The 20344-nt window shown below is 34.1% G+C and overlaps 1 protein-coding gene and 1 long non-coding RNA gene across 2 annotated transcripts; one reads left to right on the top strand and one right to left on the bottom strand.

Moving 5' to 3' along the window:
* Positions 1-3501: 3501 nt before the first annotated feature.
* LOC123536475 (neuronal acetylcholine receptor subunit alpha-6-like) lies at positions 3502-16267 on the top strand. Its single transcript, XM_045319674.2, has 4 exons — positions 3502-3873; positions 6291-6439; positions 14325-14473; positions 14798-16267. The coding sequence occupies exons 1-4, from the start codon at positions 3810-3812 to the stop codon at positions 15141-15143; spliced, it is 708 nt and encodes a 235-aa protein (XP_045175609.2). The 5' UTR covers positions 3502-3809; the 3' UTR covers positions 15144-16267.
* Positions 16268-17765: 1498 nt separating this feature from the next.
* On the bottom strand, positions 17766-20344 carry LOC123538674 (uncharacterized). Its single transcript, XR_008368100.1, has 5 exons — positions 20186-20344; positions 19628-19727; positions 19018-19115; positions 18524-18608; positions 17766-17912 (listed from the first exon to the last, which is right to left on the bottom strand). It is a non-coding gene; the product is annotated as an uncharacterized LOC123538674 (long non-coding RNA).

Genomic DNA, 20344 nt, shown 5'->3' with positions numbered 1-20344 from the left:
TTTCAGACATTTCGTTATGATTTTAGATTCAGATTTTAAACAATCCATTCAATTTTACTATAACAGAACACTGTATAAGCCAGTGCTAAGGGCGTGAGGGCAGTTTCACATTTTTTTGGTTGCGTTTAACGTCGCACTGACACAATTATAGGTCATATGGCGACTTTAGTTTCACATTTCATTACCACTAATGAACAGGCACAATAAAACAAAGACAGCTATCATTTTGCTTGGTTGTTTTCTATGCTTCCATATGATCATATTTAACCCTTAGCCTGCTAAATTTCTAAAATGGACTGGTCCCTCATTCAGATCGGCAATACCATTTATTATTCAAAGGGGTGTTCACTGAAAATTTACTGACTGAATATCGAACAGTGCAGACCATGATAAGTCTGCACGCTGATCTTGGTCTGCACTGGTCGCAAAGACAGAATTACTTGCCCCCAGCAGGCTAAAGGTTAAAGAATTATTAACTATCACAACATCAATCTTTAAATGTCATGGTCTCCCCGTTCTCGGATTATTATTATCATTATTATTATTCTACCAGATTTATATAGCGATCTTTTCATGATAATCACGTTCAAAGGACCTTAACATAGCACAAACGCAGCAACTCACGCAAAATTAATCCTCTACTAGTATAGACACAAAGCAATCTGACCAGAGGGACAGAGTAAGATAAAAGCCCCCGTGTGCGGTGTATAGCACCGGTACACGCGAAGCCGTCTTTCCCGAGAAGAACCAGTACAGGCCTCTTAGTTAGTTGGGAGACACTCAAGAGCATCTCAGAAATCTCCAGTGCCTAGACCAGAATTCGAACCCCAGACCCCTGTCCTGACAGTCAAGCGTGTTACCACTAGACCACCGGGCCACCATGTGGATTCAGTGATGTTAGATTTTCTGGTCCTTTTGAATCAAGGATAATTTTACTATAACAATTTTCCACTTAAGCCGGTGCTAGGGTCGTAAAGGGTGTTTCACTTTTTATTCCCTCTCATTTACAGACTTGATCCAACCGAGTCCGCTATTTATTTGCTTGGTTGCGTTCTTTGCTTCTTAAAGACATTATTATTATTTCTTTCAGTAACCCTCAAGTGTCATTCAGAAGGCACTCAGTATCTTCCTAGAAGTTTTGAATATGAACATTTGGTATATGTTTTCTTAACAAGCTTGGTTTTGTACCACTTATATTGCAGCATTTTGCAAATTCAGAAGTATTAAATCTAAAGATGACTTAAACTACCTGTATATTTCATCTTTGTTTTTAGTTTTTTTGTTAAGTGCTGCTTTTTAACAGTGATTAATGATAGCAAAAATATCTCTATAATGCATGTGTTTCGGAAATTCAAAAACAAAATGCTTTACACCTCAAAATGGTAGCAACGTATTTTGGTAGTCACTGCCAAAATTCGGCCGGGTTTTGGTAGCGATAAAATCCGTTGCAACGGTACATATGATGTGTTAAGGATCATGGAATGGAACGTATTTTGGTAGTTTTTTCAACAGCAGGGGCTGTGCTCATTTTCACATTACGCACAAAAGAGAGAGATAAAAGGAGGGAATGTCTCCTATAAAAATGATGGGGGAGGGGGTTCGGAGTTCCCGTCCCGAGATATAGTTTTCGTATAAAAACAACCAAAATGAAGATCCCTGAACGTGTGACAGGGGCCTCAAACGACGCTTCCTTTGCAGTAACGTTGTATTGTTTTGTTGCTTTAATGTGCTAGTGTTATCGGAGGGCTATGTCCACCGAAATTTTTTAAAGCATGAAAATGCTGAATTCTGTAAAACGAAGTATAAATGTGAGGATGGCATTAAGTCGAGTAATGGACAGACTCTTAACAAAATATGCCACTGAACCTCAACTTTAAAACAGATGTAACAATTTAGGAGCGTATATTTGTGTAATCAGCCCAACAGCAATCTTACACCCAGGGGTGTAAGAAAGTTTTTCCAGTGACCACGTGAAAATACGAGAAAGTAATGTCCGGTATACAAAAATACGAGTGCTTGATATTTACTCGACCAACCTCGGTAACTCTCGGTGAATCAATTAATCGGTAACCCTCGGAATTAAATTCACTACCGGGTTGGATTATTTAATTGTATTTCACTATATTAAACAACATTGAAATATTCTATAGATGTTTGGTGGATAAAAGTTGCATGTCTACCTTGCATATACTTTTAAAGGTATTATACAACTCGTCTTATGTGGCATTTTCTCGCGAATCCTCTGAATTCTAATCTCAAACAGTCTATACTTACTTACGGGCGTTTGTGAAACCTGTCCCAGGGTCATGCGAACGACGCATCAAATAATTGCGGTGAACAGTTGTGCCAATTTCCTTCATCATATCTCGATGTATGTTGAAGATAGAGATGCATTGACCTCTCTCACGTGTAATTCAATGGTTCTGACTGAATTTAGGGTCGTTATATTTTCAAGGTCAAAAGGTCAAGGTCGGATGAGCGACTAAGTTCCATCATGACTCTCTTTGAAATAATATTGTCCATTCGTCACAAAATATTCTTTTTGTAAATCATGAGATTATTATTGTTACCGTTTTGCGTTGGATGTGTACATATCCAGCGCATTTTGGTACTACATTTCTGTAAACCACCAAATTGCGTTGAGTGAGTGACTACCAAAACTCGGCCGAATTTTGGTAGTGACTACCAGAATGAGTTGCTACCGTTTTGAGGTACAACATGCTTTATTTCTCACGTAAATGACTGCATAGATACACTTTACGATCACACAATACAAAAATAAATATACATTAAGAAAACACATAGTCCATGAAGGCAGTCCCCAATCGTATCCCTATATCAGTCTCTGGGTGTGTGCAGGAATGTTATTAATATATACAGAATTTATACATCAAAATACATAATCGATGTAAAACTTGACAACAATAAAGAAACCATCAAATAATAGAACAATAAAGGAAACTGACAGTTGTATAACTAAACTGATAGATACATTAATTCAAATAAAAAAAAGAACATTAAATGTGTAATGAATGTTTCAGATGATTTCGTGGTTGACAAAAGAAAAGAATAAAAATGTTAGAATTAACAATTTAAAGGGTAAACAAATCAATGATCTCATTATATTGATAACAATGATTTCAATTTCTTCCTACATATTTTTAAATACATTCGTTATTCTACTACACTCCACGTTTTGTGTCCTTTAGAATATTTACGTGCTTAGTGCATGCCACAGTTTTATATATACTTATACCTAAGATTATCATCAAGATTATTCACACCCATTATGTCGAAATAGTTTGTCTTTACTAACTCAAAAAACGAAATTTTAGAGCATCTCATACGAAGTTGAACAACTGTGATATGTTTAGAAGACATATTTATCTTATCAGATCGCAATGCTAGTGCGGCGAGCACTTCATAGGACGTTACCATGGTTACTCAGCCGAATTTGGTATCGGAATTTGAAAACAGACGTAGTGAATATCTTCATGAACTTATAAGGTGTTCCATTGATTTTTGTTTTGAGCGGCCATATACGGACACATCCCAAAACCCAAGTACTTGTTCATAAGATATACTGATTATATCTACCTTAATATATCGAAAGTTCAAATCTATTTAAGAAAAGTGGATGCTCGTGACATTTTGCGGAATTGCCTCACAAATAAGTTTCAAATAGACAAATTATGGTTCTGACATCCTTGGGAAAATTGTGAATGTACTGTGTATTATCTAGCTGGTATAAATTGTCATCGCTGAGTTTGAATTGTTATTACACGTCTTCTTTCGTACAGGAGTGAAAGATGTATTCACCGTTTTATGTTGGAATATTGTTTGTAACATGCGCTTTTATGACGCTCTTCACAGGTATACCTTTTTCATTTATTTACAAAGCATGAAATATTTTACACATATAATAAGTATTGAAAAAAAGATTACATTTTTTTAAGTGACATAATAAAGTTTGACGTTTCAATACGTGAACGTGTATGAAATGTAGAGATAAATTTATTTAAAATATGAGTGTTCTGAATTTAGATATTTCAGACTGTTGACGTGCAATGGAAAATCTCAGTCCCTTTAATTTGAATTATAACTATTCGGTTATTGCCAAAATTAACTGTTTCACTTTTTCTTTCGCGGGATAATATTGCGCTCCTAAAGTCGCGCAATATTTCCTCTGTAGAACGGGTTCGTATTTCTCGATACAAATCCGATAACCTATAGATCTTGATGTTTCAAGAATCAAGCGGCAATCGCTGTCATTTTAGATGGTTTAGTCAATTTCGTACGGTTAACAACATAATAAGCTTTGTTGCACCTCAAAATGGTAGCAACATCAGGGGCTGTGCTCTTTCAAATTACGCACAAAAGAGAGATAAAAGGAGGGAATGTCTCCTACAAAAATGGTGGGGAGAGTGTTCGGAGTTCCCCTCCCGAGATATAGTTTTCGTATAAAAACAACCAAAATGTAGATTCCTGAACGTGTGAAAGGGGCCCCAAACGCTTCCTATGTAATAACATTGTATTGTTTTGTTGTTTAAATTTGCTAGTGTTGTGTGAGGGATAGTCCACAAAGATATTTTAAGGCACGAAATTGTTGAATTCTGTAAAACTAAGTATAAATGTGAGTATGGCATGTGGGTCCTCCACCTAGATATTTTAATAAAATATCCCACATAAACATAAATGGTGAATTCTGTACATGTTTTAGGGGTCTTATGTACTTTTAAAGGTATTATAGAACCCGTCTTTTGTGACCTTTTCTCGGGAATCTCATGAATTTTAATCTCAAACAGTCTATACTTACTTATGGGCGTTTGTGAAACCTGTCCCAGGGTCATGCGAACGGCGCATCAAATAAGTGTGGTGAACAGTTGTGCCAAGTTCCTTTAATATCTCTTGTTAGAGTTGCATTGACCTCTGTCACTTATGTTCCAATGGTCCTGCTTGACTAAATCTAAGACCATTAAACTTTCAAGGTCAAAAGGTCAAGGTCGGATGAGCGTTCCATCATGACTCTTTTTGAAATAATATTGTCCATTCATCACAAAAAAATTCTTTTTGCAAATCATGAGATTATTATTAATACCGTTTTGCTTTGGATGTGTACATATCCAACACATTTTGGTACTACATTTTTGTAAACTACCAAAATCCGTTGCTACCATTTTGAGGTGCAACAAAGCTTAAAGAAAAAAGTTATTGCCGTACAGTTTGCTCGTTTACATTTTTAAGGTGAGAATAAAGACCTCTCAAAATTTAGTAAAGTGTTCTTTGGTGTAAACTTATTGATTATAAGCCTTGTATCGAAAATTACGCGAGTTCTGCAGTGGAAATATTGCGCGACTTGAGGAGCGCAATATTATTCCGCTAAAGTAGGAATACATATTTTTCGATGCAAAGCTAATAATCGTTTTATTACATACATACATATATATGTAGATACGTATTTAATAAAACGATTATTAGCTATATACACTAAAAGAAGACTTGAAGGAATCGATATAAAATTCTGACGTCAGTATAGAAAAATATTAACGTTTCCGGGTCCATTAAAAAAGTATAGAATATTTGTTTGTTTCGCGTAAGACAAAACTATCTTTCACAAAATTAACATCAGATGTAAATTTTACACGAGAGTGAAAATGTAAGATATGATGCTCACGAGTGATAGATATTTTGACCTAACATGTAAATCAAACAAATTTCTTTTTATTTCATATTTTGAAAAAAGTCTGCTAATAACATAGTTTCTATATTTGATATCTTTTTCTTGTGAATCCCCGGATGTATTTCACTCTCGATACTCCTGTAATTCACTGAAAAACATTGTAATAAATTTTTACTGTTTGTACAGCCTATATTTTCTGGTCTGAAAATATTGAGTTTAGGGTAAACCAAAGCCTCATGTTCGCGGTATATGAAGTCTCTTCTCTGTTTAAATACTTTGCACGGACTTCACGGACAAATAGATCAATTAGTTGATCTTGATAGACGTAAGCAGGTCGCTTCTTTACAATATAGACACGAAAATTAAAACATGCTGACTGGATCATGTGACTGAATAGCCGCCAGATGTACATTAGCTGATAGGAGTTATTTGACTATCTCACAGTGTTAAACAATGAATATCTCACACATATTTTACTGCCGACTACCGACTTTGTCAATATTTTTAAAAGTATTTTGACTACCAACAAAAATATAGCTCTGTCTATTTACTTTCTAAATTTTCTTAGGTTCATTAATGTGCATATTATATGCTACATGTTTTATTTCAGCTGACGCAGAAAAGGGATTTGTTGGAGACAGAGAAAGGCTATGGCATAGCCTTTTTAATCATTATACGAAGGAAATTGCTCCGGATGGAGACGATGGAGGGCCTGTCGTTGTAAAGCATTCTCTTACCATACTTAACCTTGTGTCTTGGGTAAATTATTTATGAATATTTTATTCTAAAAATGGTAAGAATCAAAATTTGATTTGTAATGAGTTAAGGGGACACAGACTGTGTAATTAGAACAAAGTTGGTAGGGTATGTTGAAATATATCTGCCAAAATCACAAGGTTTCGGTAAATGAAATGATACAAATTTTATTTTTTTAACTGTTATTAGCAGACAAAGGAGTGCGCACCTAAATAAAGAGGAAAAAGGGTTCAAATGATAAATCTATTGCTGATATACATTTGACTCATTGTGAACATGCAAAGTCAACAATTAATAACTTTTTTTTATTAAATAATATGCACTATACCCTTGCAAAACATTTATCAATGTCCTACAAATACTAATTTATACGAAAAATTGAAATATGTTAACTTTCTTTATTTTCATTGTCCATACTGTAAGCTAAAACACAGTATTTAGTTTGCTCACAAACGAGTGCATATGAAAAATATGGTGGTCAAGAAAACACGCCCCAAAAATAAAAGAGTAAATTCCTCTTAATACAATAAACATTAACGGTTATAGAAGTTGAGTTGCTTGCAATAAGGGCCTAGAAATGATTTCTTAATTACAAATTTTCATTTAATATTTACGAAAAACAATGCAATTAAATATCGAAACACATAAAACGAACTTCTGTCCAACACCTTTAAATATTTCCTTGAGTTTTTTCCTCCTGTGTTTCCAAAAATAATTTTATTGTTGCTTTGAATTAACCAATTTTATGTCACAAAACGTACTAATAAATAATCAGCAGGAATATCAATGATAAAAATCAACAAAAACTTAATTATCCTAATTTAATACCATTCTAAATGCGGACTCGATTTTTCTCCATACTATTGATTAATCTGTTTGCACGTGCTGCACGAGACTGCTCTCATGTATAAATCAGATCTGCAATACCATGGAAACGTACTTTTTTGGTAATGCAGCTCAAGGAAATCTTTATGTCGTAATGTAACAAATTTGAACAGGTACAATGCTGTATTAAGAACAACACTGATCTGTGTAGCAATCACTTTATATCGCGAATTTATTAATTCATTTTATATTTGTTATTGTTTGGAATGCCTTACAACTGAAAGTGGAAACAGTCTGCTGAAAGTGATATTTTTGTAAAGGTAAACCAACATTAATAATTTTCAATTACTAAAGGCACATTTTTAATGGAACTTATTGTTGAAAAATAACTACTAAACATAGATAGTTTTTTTTAAAATATGCACATGCCATCACATATATTATCTCCCGTTGTACGATGAGCGTTACCGTGCGCCCAGCACAGTAATTCTTCTTGCAGTGAATGGCCGAGTAGCCGTGTGAAAATTGAAATCCATACAAATAATCTAAAATTAATCACATTTTCAAGTAATCGATATGGTGTATTTAATCCGCCAGACAAGTGTAGTATCTCAGATACCTGTACCAAGGTATTCGACGCTTTAAATGTCATTTGCAATGCTAAACCCACTTTTTGTGTTTACATTTTTGTCAATGAGAAAAATGGCGTCCAACCCATGTTCAGATGACGTTGCGTTGACTGGTGTTACACATTTTTTTATTCAATAAAAGCTTGATATTTTGCATTGGTGTTACTTACGTGAACTCTGTTTTCTTATTACACTCATGGTCTCACATCTTAACCACAAACTACTGAATATTAAAGGTGTTCGTGAGCATTATATTCTAATCAATTTAGTAAATATTTTACCAACCCACCAACAATTTCTTTAAAATTTACTATTTTTTAATGAATTCTGAAAGGGGTAAAGGATCAGCTTGCAGAACGAAGCTTTATTACGGAAGCTTTGAAGTATCAAGTGTGTGTTTTTGTTTTCATCTCGTGACCACAAGATCTTAACTTGCTGGAACGAGAAAACATCCCGTGGCCACGAATTAGCACTTACGTTCACAAGATACGTGTGTCCTCTAGATGCTATCTCGTTCGAACAATTTAGTATCTCGTGACCACGAGATAATTTTCTTGATCCCAGGATATTCTATATCGTGGCCGAGAGTTAGTTAGCTCGTGGTTACGATAAACTATCCTATTCAACGAGTTAGTTTCTCGTGGCGAAGAAACAGTATATTGTGGCCACAAGTTAGAATTTCGGGGTACCTATCTGGTATCTCGCATCTCGTAGCCACGAGACAAAAACAAACACGCACTTGTCATTTAAATAACAGTGAAACAATAATTTATTATACATTCTAACACGATCCGCAGCAATTGCTATATAAACATATAGCGAAATCGCCTATACATGAATCTACGATAAAATATGGTTGGCTGTTACATTTCACCCCCTATGATTGTAACATAAGAGATTCTACTTCAGTTCCATTACATACGAATTTTTTCAGGACCAAACGGTTGAAAACAGCCTTTCAAAAACATAAATATAATAAAAAGTCGTACTGACTTATGTGTAGGTCCGTAAAACACGTTCTGATCTCTACGAGCGAATTCAATTAGCCTAATTATGATTCAGCGGTGACGTCATAAAAGTATGACATAAAGTATGACGTCATAATGATGTGACGTCATATAAAAGTTAATCTCGTCACTCTTAACACAGGGTCAACTCGCCTAATTTGATGATTTTGTTCATAATTATTTTGCGAGCTGTTAGATTATTACTTTATGAATACTTCTCAAAATTCTGATAAAAAAGTAACAAATATCTATACGTTCCATTGGCTATGCATCACTTTCTAACCATAGGGGGTAAATTGTAACAGCATATGACCTGAGTGACGTATTACGCTGAAAATGTAGTACTGTAAAATGTGAATTATTTGCGTTGTTAGAATCGAAATAATAAATATGTTCCAATAATTTTATCAATTAATAAAACATGGGCAGTCGTTTGGATGCGAATAATTAAATCACTCGTGCTACGCACTCGTGATTTAATTATTACGCATCCAAACTCCTGCCCATATTTTATTAACTGATAAAATATAGGAACAGATTTATCATTTCTTAATCCCAGTAAATTCCTGTAGAGCAAAGGGCACAGTTATCGACAGTTTAAGACGAACTCTGCATCCGACAATCAAATAGTACCATTACCGTCACGGAAGCTGTATTTTATTTCAAAAGTAAATACGACTGGTTTATTTTGACACACCTCCGGTGATCGTTTTATAAGGTCGTTGTGAAAATCGCTCCAATGTATATAGGCTACGGGACACTATTATCGACAGTTTGCTACAGTTATCGACACACTTTTGACGGTCGAATATTTCTGATTTGATTTTAAATACAAGGTAAGTTGTATTACTAAATAAAGAAAAAAGGTAACCATTAAATGTGTATAACATGTTTAATTGCATTACTTGAGTCACAAACTTTCAAATACTTACTTTTATGGAATATAGGACCTTGTAGTCTGTAAAATACATTCTGTGAAGTTTTTTTTTCAGAACTCGTTTTCCAAAGCTCATCATGGCATTATGTTAAATTACTTCACTTATTAATAAAATAACATATGACTTGCAACACATACAAAAAGAAGACAAAAATACAAGTAAACTTTGTATTATCTGTATTTTATTCAATGCACACATGCATGTCAGTATATAATTAAACTTTAGAATATAAATTCATAAGATATAATTATCTACACATGCAGTCTTTCATAATCTATGTAATGTGATACAATTTAGCTGTCTTATATATTTTTCTGCTCACAAGATTTAACAGGTAACATATTTATGATAATAAAATACTGTTAAGTTTTAACTGCTGTACAAACAGATGCATGCCGCAACCTATCCACTCTTCAGAAGTACCTTCGCCTGACTTACAACCTGGACAGATAACATCCCCCTCATCACTGCCATCCATGAATTTAATATTTTCCTCATCAGATTCACTTGAATCTGCATGTTTTGTTTTAGTTTTTCTTTCTTTTAACGTTTTTTTACTTCCCTAGCTTTCATCTTCCTTACCTTTTCTGCTTCTCGTTCTTCCCGCTTTCTGATTCTTTCTGTTTTCCTTACCTGTTTTTCTTCCTCTTCTTGCTGCTTCTTTTCTGCACGCTCCCTTAGCATCTTTAAAGCTACATACCCTGACAAGGCTTTGGGCAATTTTCCCCTCAACGTATTATTTTTTTCCCTTTGTTTGGGCTCAGGAACCTTTAATTTATAGAATGCAGGGGACACATATTGGGGATGACTATGAGGGGGGTGGTTAGGTGAAATGGACTTTAGAACGTTAACATTGCTAGGCCCTGGTTTTTCAATAACATCATCCAAAAAGGACTGGGTAGCCTGTTCATCTAAATTGCAATTTAATTCTGCTGGCTGGGTTTGGTTACAGACTTGGTCAGTATTTTGTGCTGGTGGGCATGGACCCGATACAGACACCTCGGATAGACCAGGGTTTTGTTATGGTTGACAAGACGTTGAGACTGGCACCTCGGACACAGGTACTGATAGGCTTATATTCCCATTAACAGAGACTGCAGATGCAGAACTCGTGACATCAGATGTTATGGGTGCAGATGACGTAACAGGCATTTCTGGTCCAGATGGCAAGGTCATTTTGGACGGGGAAAACTTTGATATGTCAACCCCTCTGATATCAAGAGGATAAAGGCCAGATCTTTTGAAAGCATTTACGCTATTAATAAGTGTCGCAACACTGTCCCAGGTCTTTTTGAAAACCATAGGGAAGTGGTATTTTGACAACACTTCCCCAAGGTTTTCCATTTGCCAGGCTTTAACCTCTTCAGACCAGCGACTCTTCATTGGACTGAAGAGACCTATATCGCATGGTTGCAAAATATGTGTTGCATTTTCCAACAGACAATACAATATAATACCCTTTTTGGCACAATATTCCGCAGTTGGTAGTGATATATGGGCGCTATGACCGTCAACAAATAATATCACTGGCGTTTGAATACGTTTTTCTCCGATAAATGTTCCAAACTCATAGACAAATGCCAGGAAAAGTTCCGCATCCATCCAGCCATTAGTAGAATGGCCATATATAGCATCTGGGAACCCAGATAAAGCAGTATCCCGAAAGCGTTGTCCCGGATAGACTATTAATGGAGGCATATACTCCCCGCAAGCATTCATACATGCCATCACAGTTATTTGCGTTTTGTCTCCAGACAATATTTGATAAACGTGCCTCGCCCCTGTTGGTGCTAACACACGTTTTGACTTAACACTAAGAGGGAATCCTGACTCGTTTGCGTTGAACAATCTCCTAGGATTAGACACCAGCGACTCATAGTCTTTAACTTCATTCTTTAAAAAAAGTGATCAGCCCATTATACCAGCCTGAAAACGGTTTAGAATTAAATGAATAAACGGTTTAGAACTCTCTTGTCTAATTTTTAGCATGGGCTATAAATTATCACAGAGGTATAATTGCAATTTATTTTTCGGAACAATTCTGCTCAAAACTTGCTGAAAAATTATCATATTCTAGCTGCAATGAATAGAAAAGCAGTTGAATTATAAAACTACTTATGTGCGAAGAACTTATCAATATAAACATACCTTCCACCATTTCAAATGAAATGGATGCTCTCTGTCTTCCAAGTGCGGCAGGAGTGCGAAGAGAAACACTGGGGTTTCGTCTAACGAAAGCCTTGTACCAGCCTTTTCCAGGTAGGTTGTCAGTAAACTTGGTCTTTCTCCCATCTAAATCAAGGATTCTCTTGACCTCGTATTTAAGTTCCTTTTTTGAAAGGGGATACCCTAGGGAAAAAAAACAACACCTAAATTATATAGAATCTTTATTGATTATATTAAGTGTCTACATAGATTTATTTATACAAAATATAGTGTACACATAGTCTCTTATATGTAATAAGATATACAATCATGCTCTTGCAAACTGGAACAAAAACCCTACCTATTTGTGACATGAGGTTAACATAATTCACAATTGTTTTCTCTTCTGCCTGAGTCGCCTCAGGCACTGGTCCAGGTTTCGTGGTTTCCAACGGAACACGACCACTTAGCTTGTCCAATAGAGTTGTCCTGGGGATCCCAAAAGACTGGGATGCTCGAAGTTTTGTCATACTCCCGCTCTGGACAGCCTGCACAGCAGCAGCCATTTTTGAAGGGCTATACTGTACCCTTTTCCTAGCTTGAAGTTGCTTAGACATCTACAATAAAGAGCTTTGTGGTAATAAGCTGGGGTATTTCAGACATGTATATATTCAGTAACAATTCGTAATGTGTTTGTATATTTTATTATATATGTGTCATATTTATGATAAAATGGAAACAACGTCAGTAAAAACACAAAATGTACATGGTGTCGATAACTGTATCCATATCTTTATTAGTGGAGTAATTATCGACACCCCAACAACACCCTCTTTATGCCGGGGATGTATATTTAGAGGTCTTAAACCTAACGAGGAACATCTATCACCCGTCCAGGTCGCAAGAAAGCAAATTAATAAAAGCAATTTTTATAGTAGTGAAAATATTACGAAACACCTTTTCTAAAATTATGCGGTAAGCGGCCATAATTTGGCGAAACAGAAATGACAAGAGTGAAATAAAAAGTATAAATTTTACTTACTTTGTTTTGTTGCTTGGCGGAAAAATAACCGAAGGAATCCGAAATAATTTTCTCAGAAAATATGACGTACATTGGTACTTTATGACGTAATATGTATAATTGTTTCATGGAAAAACTAATTAGGTGTCGATAATTGTAGAGTGTCGATAACTGTGCCCTTTGCTCTACTGTCAGTACTATCATATTCCTATGTCATAGCAACGTTCAAAATAGCAAAACATTAACAGTCGCATAATACCATAAGAATAGTTGTTTAACTCATTATTGCTTTTTCTGTAACTTTGTACAATATCAGGAATTCTAACACGATCCGCAGCAATTGCTATATAAACATATAGTGAAATCGCCTATACATGAATCTCCGATAAAATATGGTTGGCTGTTACATTTCACCCCACTATGATTGTAACATAAGAGATTCTACTTCAGTTCCATTACATACGAATTATTTCAGGGCCAAACGGTTGAAAACAGCATTTCAAAAACATAAATATAATAAAAAGTCATACTGACTTATGTGTAGGTCCGTAAAACACGTTCTGATCTCTACGAGCGAATTCAATTAGTTTAATTTAATTCAGCGGTGACGTCATAAATGTATGACATAAAGTATGACGTCACAATGATGTGACGTCATATAAAAGATAAACTCGTCACTTGTAACCAGGGTCAACTCGCCTAATTTGATGATTCTGTTCATAATTAGTTTGCGAGCTGTTAGATTACTAATTTATGAATACTTCTCAAAATTCTGATAAAAAAGAAACAAATATCTATACGTTCTATTGGCTATGCAACACTTTCTAACCATAGGGGGTAAATTGTAACAGCATATGACCCGAATGACGTATTACGCTGAAAATGTAGTACTGTAAAATGCGAATTATTTGCGTTGTTAGAGTCGAAATAATATATATGTTCCAATAATTTTATCGCTACGCACTCGTGATTTAATTATTACGCATCCAAACTCCTGCCCATATTTTATTAACTGATAAAATATAGGAACATATTTATTATTTCTTAAGTACTCAGTATTTGCATCATGAAATTAATTCATGAGGTCATATTTTACATATACAATTTTAGCAAATCTTTCAAATTTAAAGTTTCCTTGCATTAAACATAACTTTGTTTTTCATTTTGATATTTATTTAAAAGTACTATAATGTAAGTTTGGAAATAAAATTATGAATGCTAACTGAGAGAGGCTGGCTTTATCAAATGTTTTAAGGATACAACTGCATGATATGTTTAGAATATTCACATGTATTTTGTATTGTATATTTCTATGTTGGCCAGGAAAACAACATGTTGAGTCTTAATCTGTGGGAAGCGTTGTCGTGGAATGATCCAAGATTAAAATGGGAACCCGGAATGTTCAATGGTGTTACTGAACTGAGAATCCCAAGTAGGAGTTTCTGGCAACCAGATATTATATTGGTGAACAGGTAAATATTTATCAGCTTAGAGTCTACCACCCCCTACCTACCAAAATGCCACAATTAAAATGATAAGAAAAGTTTGAAATTACGATGTATTATGATATATTTAAGGAGCCTATCAAAGTTATGTTTTACTAAAGATCTATGAATATGCCGATATGCTAATTTGCTTATGAGGGCAGTTTAGATTTTCTTTCAAGAACTAATTAGATGTAGTGAGTAATTTATTTTCGGACACCATTTTTTTCAAATATCTCCAGAATCAGTAGACAATGAAATAAAAAGCTATACTATAAAAGTGTTACAAGAAACATTACAAATTTATTTCAGTGTTGACGAGTACAAGGGCTTTGTTGCTGGGGATTTGAACGCCGTTGTAGATTACAATGGTAAAGTGTCGCTTTACCCACCAAGAGTCACAAAATCCTTCTGCAATTTGAATGGAAGTCTCCTACTAAAAAACGAAGAAATCTCGTGTACTCTAAAATACATGTCCTGGACGATGTCCGGTCTAGATCTGGATTTGCAGCTAATGAAAGAACCGGAAATCTATGATAATTTGAATCCTACTTTGATCATGACCAAAATATCGGCCAAGAGGAATGAGGTGAAGTACGAATGCTGTCCTGAAAAATATATTGATATCACATACACACTTAAATTCAGGCAAAAATGATTTTCCGGCCTCTTCAATTCTGATATAGGACTATACAATCTTTGACTAAACGGAAACCGATCTGTAAATATGTGCTTGTCAATACGCTTGAATTACTACATCATAAAAAATTATTAAAATCATGATTTGGAACTCAAACATACTTGTATAAAAATTATTATTTTTAAAACACATATATGATCATCAGTTTCATTTCGTTTGTATACCTTTCATTTTTTTTTATTTACATTGCAATGTGCGTTTGTTACACGGTATACACACTGCTGACTATTCTGTTGACGTTTTGTTCTAGTTTAAAAATCTCTTGTCTTTTAATTCTGTTCTGTGACTTGGCAATAGAAAGGAGTGGGTGGGACAAGGAGTGAGGTCTGGTTCACTATTAACCTGTTTAAACGCCCTAGTGATACTTTGCCACTAAGTGTTCCATTGCAGCGTTATAGTGTTTTGATTATAGGGTTCTGTATTGTTAGAGTTTTGTCATTTATTCCATAAAGGATAGTAACATTGATATTTTTATATAATTGCATAACAACAAAGAATAAGAGATATCTGGTAAAATTGCACGAACATAACGAAAACTAATTAAGCTTTTTTTTTGTAATTGGCTTTTTATTTTGTTTAAAACGGTTGATTTCAAATTTGCAAACTCACACGATTGTTAAGTTCAAAGCAATTTAATAATTGAATGTGCAATTCTCCCACAAATTAAGATAATTTTTATACTAAATTGTCTTTTTCGTTTCCTGTATCTTATTATCAACGGTGTATTTGTCACACAGAATTTTAGACGACTAGGATAGGAAGTTTATATGTGAATAGTTTTGTTATGTTAATTTTTACTTTACCTGATGTAGGTATTGAATTTCATTTTAACTGTTTATTGCGAAGCGTCATGTCTTCATATTGAACACTATACTTATATAACGTTAATTACTCTTCAACCATGCAATACTAGACACGGTATTTGACACATTGAGTATATCATAATAAACAGATTGAGCCAATACAAAACCAAACTGAGTCAATATTTGAAAATCAGGGCCAATACGCGATTCACGCATTTTGGTTGATTAGTGTTAGGATTCCAATATGGAATAGAATAAATTTTATGATTTATCAAGTGATTTGATATTTGTCTTACAATGTGTCCCCAGTCGTATTACCCCGGCCCTGGGACTTGGGCCAATAGGACCACCCTCGGTCAAAAAAATAGGCCAATAGGAAATCAATTGTGTGTGTGTGTGTGTGTGGAGCACAATGCCCAACTTTATAGTGCTGCCTCAATATAATATCACGCCGTAGACACGTGGCATGATACCCAACCCAGTCACATTATACTGAGTGTGTATCTTAAAAAAACAAAAAACATCGGTCTGACCAGTCCTAGCACTATCCTCTTAATGCTGAGCGAGGAAGCTACTAGTACCATTTTTTACGTCTTTGGTATGACGCGACCGGGGATCGAACCCACGACCTCCCGCACTCGAAGCGGATGCTCTACCACTAGGCTACCGAGGCGGTCTGAAATCAGTTGTAAATGGCAACATATTATTTAACAATGAAATATTAGACAGATATAACGGTAAACAGACTGAGGTGATACCTAACGTAACTGAGCCAACATGAGAAAATGTGGACCAGTATAAAATATCAGGCCCAATATAAGAAAACCAGGGTCAATGCGACAATTACACAAGCAATACAGAATTCGAGCAATTTGATTGGATTTTACAAAAGGGCAAACACGGAAAATTTATTTCCGTTAGATTTTTAAAGAGCCTATTCTATAGGCATTGTACCTAATTTAAAGAATATTTAAAAAATGGAATAAAAAAGTAAATATTGTCATATATGATGTCATTGCATGATACAACAACTTTTATTTTCAATGTTCTGTCATCAGAAATGGAATAATGTTCAAAAGATGATCATCAACAAATAGTCCTACCTGTGTAAAGGGAAGGTAACTGTGTAACAAAATATTGGTTACTTAAGACAGTACTTGTTATCTCCCTTATCAATTTGCATATAAAGTGTCAGAACTGACCCTAAATTGACCTATGGTCTGTTTCATGTAGCAATCAAAGAAAACACTGATGTTCTTAAATATTTATTTAATTCTGTTTATATGAAATATAATGGTTTATATAATGTTTTATGAAAATAGTACAAGTATGTTAATGAAAGTGATATGAGTATGTGGTATTGCACTTAGTTGACAGTAAAAAATATGAATTATATAAAAATGGACATTTTCATGAGATAAAGAACATTATAGCTACAATTCATTAAAACATAAGATGATCAAAAATAAGCCAACTAATTTCTAGGAAAAGGAAACTTCATAGTAACAGAGAAAATCAAAAAGTACTGGAAAAGAGGTCAAATGTTGCCTTATAGTACTACTTCTTAATGTTTGAATAATGCCAGCTCAAATCAAAATACAACATTTTTGGAAACTTTTATGAAAGTTTTATGAAGGCTGCTAAAGACCAGTAGCCTGTAATGTGATATAAAATCTGAAATACAAAACGTTTGACTAGTACAGTGGTGACATCACTTTAGTGTTTCTAAAGTAACCATGCCACTATCAAAGTTGACAGGGAACTTCAGGAAATTAACCTGCTCTCTACATGTGTGTCCTACAATAACAGCAAATATGTAACAAAATTGATTCAGAAAGCTCCTCTATGCTAAACTGTGCAAGCTGCAGACACTGATCTTGAACAATAGCTGAACGGTGACACTGAAGATTTCACAGGTACATATCTGAAGAAAGAAATGCATAATGTAGTAACTGTATTCGAGGTGTCTGCAGCTCTTTAATATTCAAAATATGTATATTTCTGAATTTAAGGTAGAATAAAAGTGTTACTGGATTAATAAAACTTCAACATATCTTATGCATAAGACCCATTTTAGTAGAATATATCAAGAGGCCAACAGTTACCCAAAGTCACTCACTTGACCTTACCATTTGACCTAAAATATATGTATGACACACTTTGTATTTTGGAATTTTATGATGGCAGGCTATATTTTATTCTGTATCTTAAATACTTTGAAAATAATACACCTTATACTTGACATTTCATAATTTATATCTTACATTCACCTTTTTAAGCTTATAACAATAGAATTGTGTTTACCTATTTAATTACTTTCAGGAGAAAAATGTAAGATATTTGGAAAGTTACATTCATAAGTCTGTAATTATTTGGTACTGTATAATTTCTTTTTGTAAGTGTAAAGTTTATATAATTATCATACTTGACCCTTGGTCTCATGTGAAACAAACTTTACACAAGCCTCTTGAAGTGATATATACCAAATCAATAACTGAATTACATTGTAACTCTTTGAATATTGTAAACAGTTACCTGAAGGTATCAATATCTGTGTTTAATTAAGTCATACAGATCAACACTGGCATTCTCATCATATGAATCCACAGAACATTTTACACTGAAATAAAGAAACAACTTCCAATAAATTTTGTACTTCCATTACTGAAAAATACAGAATTTACATTAAATTAGGACTCTAATCCATTGAAAACATTAAGTGACAGATATAAAGAAAACATTGCATTAAAAATATATTTAAACAAAATGGTTATTGCTATAGTGTGTTTAAAAGCTTTGAAACATGGTTAGTGGCTGACAATAGTAGTTCTTTTATCTCTGTATCATATGAAAGGCTAAGAGTTAAGAAGTCTGAATAGATATCTTTACCCAAGTCAAAATTTCTTGATTCAAAATGGTTGGGTGTACCATCCTTCATGAAACTTCATAAAATCATTTTAATTACATTTACAATGTGTGTCTGTTAAATGTTAAGGGGGATGTAATTTTAATAACTGGCATTATATTACCCTTGACATCTTAAACTTGTTAAAGAGTATCATGTGTACATCATTGTACCATCAGACCATCTTTCACTTCTGTCAACCTGACTAGACATGTTGGACACCTTGAAATATATAAATGATAAAATCTGTGAAAAGACTCATCATGCAAAAACCATAACACCATCTTTATAAAATCACCTTAACACCTTGATGTTAAAAAATATTATTTCAAATCATTATTGTCCATTAAAGTATAATGTATCCCATCCATAATTATTACATGACTCCTTATATAATTTACCAGTTCATAGTTTGGAATGGCTTCCAGTCTAAACCCAGAAGTTGAAGAAAAACAAATTATGAAAGTTCATTTATGGTGTCATTTAAAAGAATGACATGCCTGTTAATTGTCAAATGTTTGCTCTTTTTTAATATTGATAGGCAAACCATTCAATAATTGCATTTTATTAAATGCTGTCTAATATCACCTGTCAATAGTTTACAAGTGTTAATTAGATGTCACTGACTTGTTTACTCTCAACATCATAAAGAGAGATAAAACTACATGTAAATTGTAAAACATTGTATGTGATACCATTCCATCCTGTATAAATTGCCTTTAAAAAGAAATTACATAGAAGTATTATCCCCCTGTTTTGACTGCCCCTGCTCTATCTAACTTTTCAAGCTTCTGCAGCCACTTTAATATGTCATCTGTTCACTTGTACTTCTGTCTGAAATGAGGTAATTATAATATTTCAATAACTTATAATGAATATATTATGTTATTCTTTCCCTACAATTTGCAACAGTTTATTTTGAAAATTCATTTGATCTCAATTACATTCTGTTCTGACTACAGCTAAAATACATAGAACAGACTATAAGCTATTATAAGGTCAAAGGTCACTCTAAAAGGAAAAATCGATAAACTTGGGCAGAGTTAATCACAGATGCTTTAAATAAGCTGTCATTTCACACAATAATTTGCTATAGGATTATGTATCTACAAACAAAAAACAAGAAAAAACAAATCAATAGAAAGAACATTTTTGGGCAATTTAAAAAGCGACAATGAAAGTGAAAGTAGAAAGTCAATATTTTCTTATCGGCTTTTCTTTCACAATTTCCATTTAAAGCGTAACAGTTTACTTTCATACTATATTGAATAATCCATAAACATTATACTTACCGTTTAAATGCATGAAAAATCCTCATGGAACCCGTAAACTTATAATTTGTTGATAACCTCTCGGTTTTCGGCCGTTTTCACGTGAAAATACGAAACCGGTGTTTACATAAATGTTCTACTTCCGGCGGTATTCGATTGCGTAAATCGGCTCTAGTACTA

This window comes from Mercenaria mercenaria, chromosome 17, assembly GCF_021730395.1.
Source record: "Mercenaria mercenaria strain notata chromosome 17, MADL_Memer_1, whole genome shotgun sequence".
Lineage (NCBI taxonomy): Eukaryota > Metazoa > Mollusca > Bivalvia > Venerida > Veneridae > Mercenaria > Mercenaria mercenaria.
This window is presented reverse-complemented; position numbering and strand designations above follow the sequence as displayed.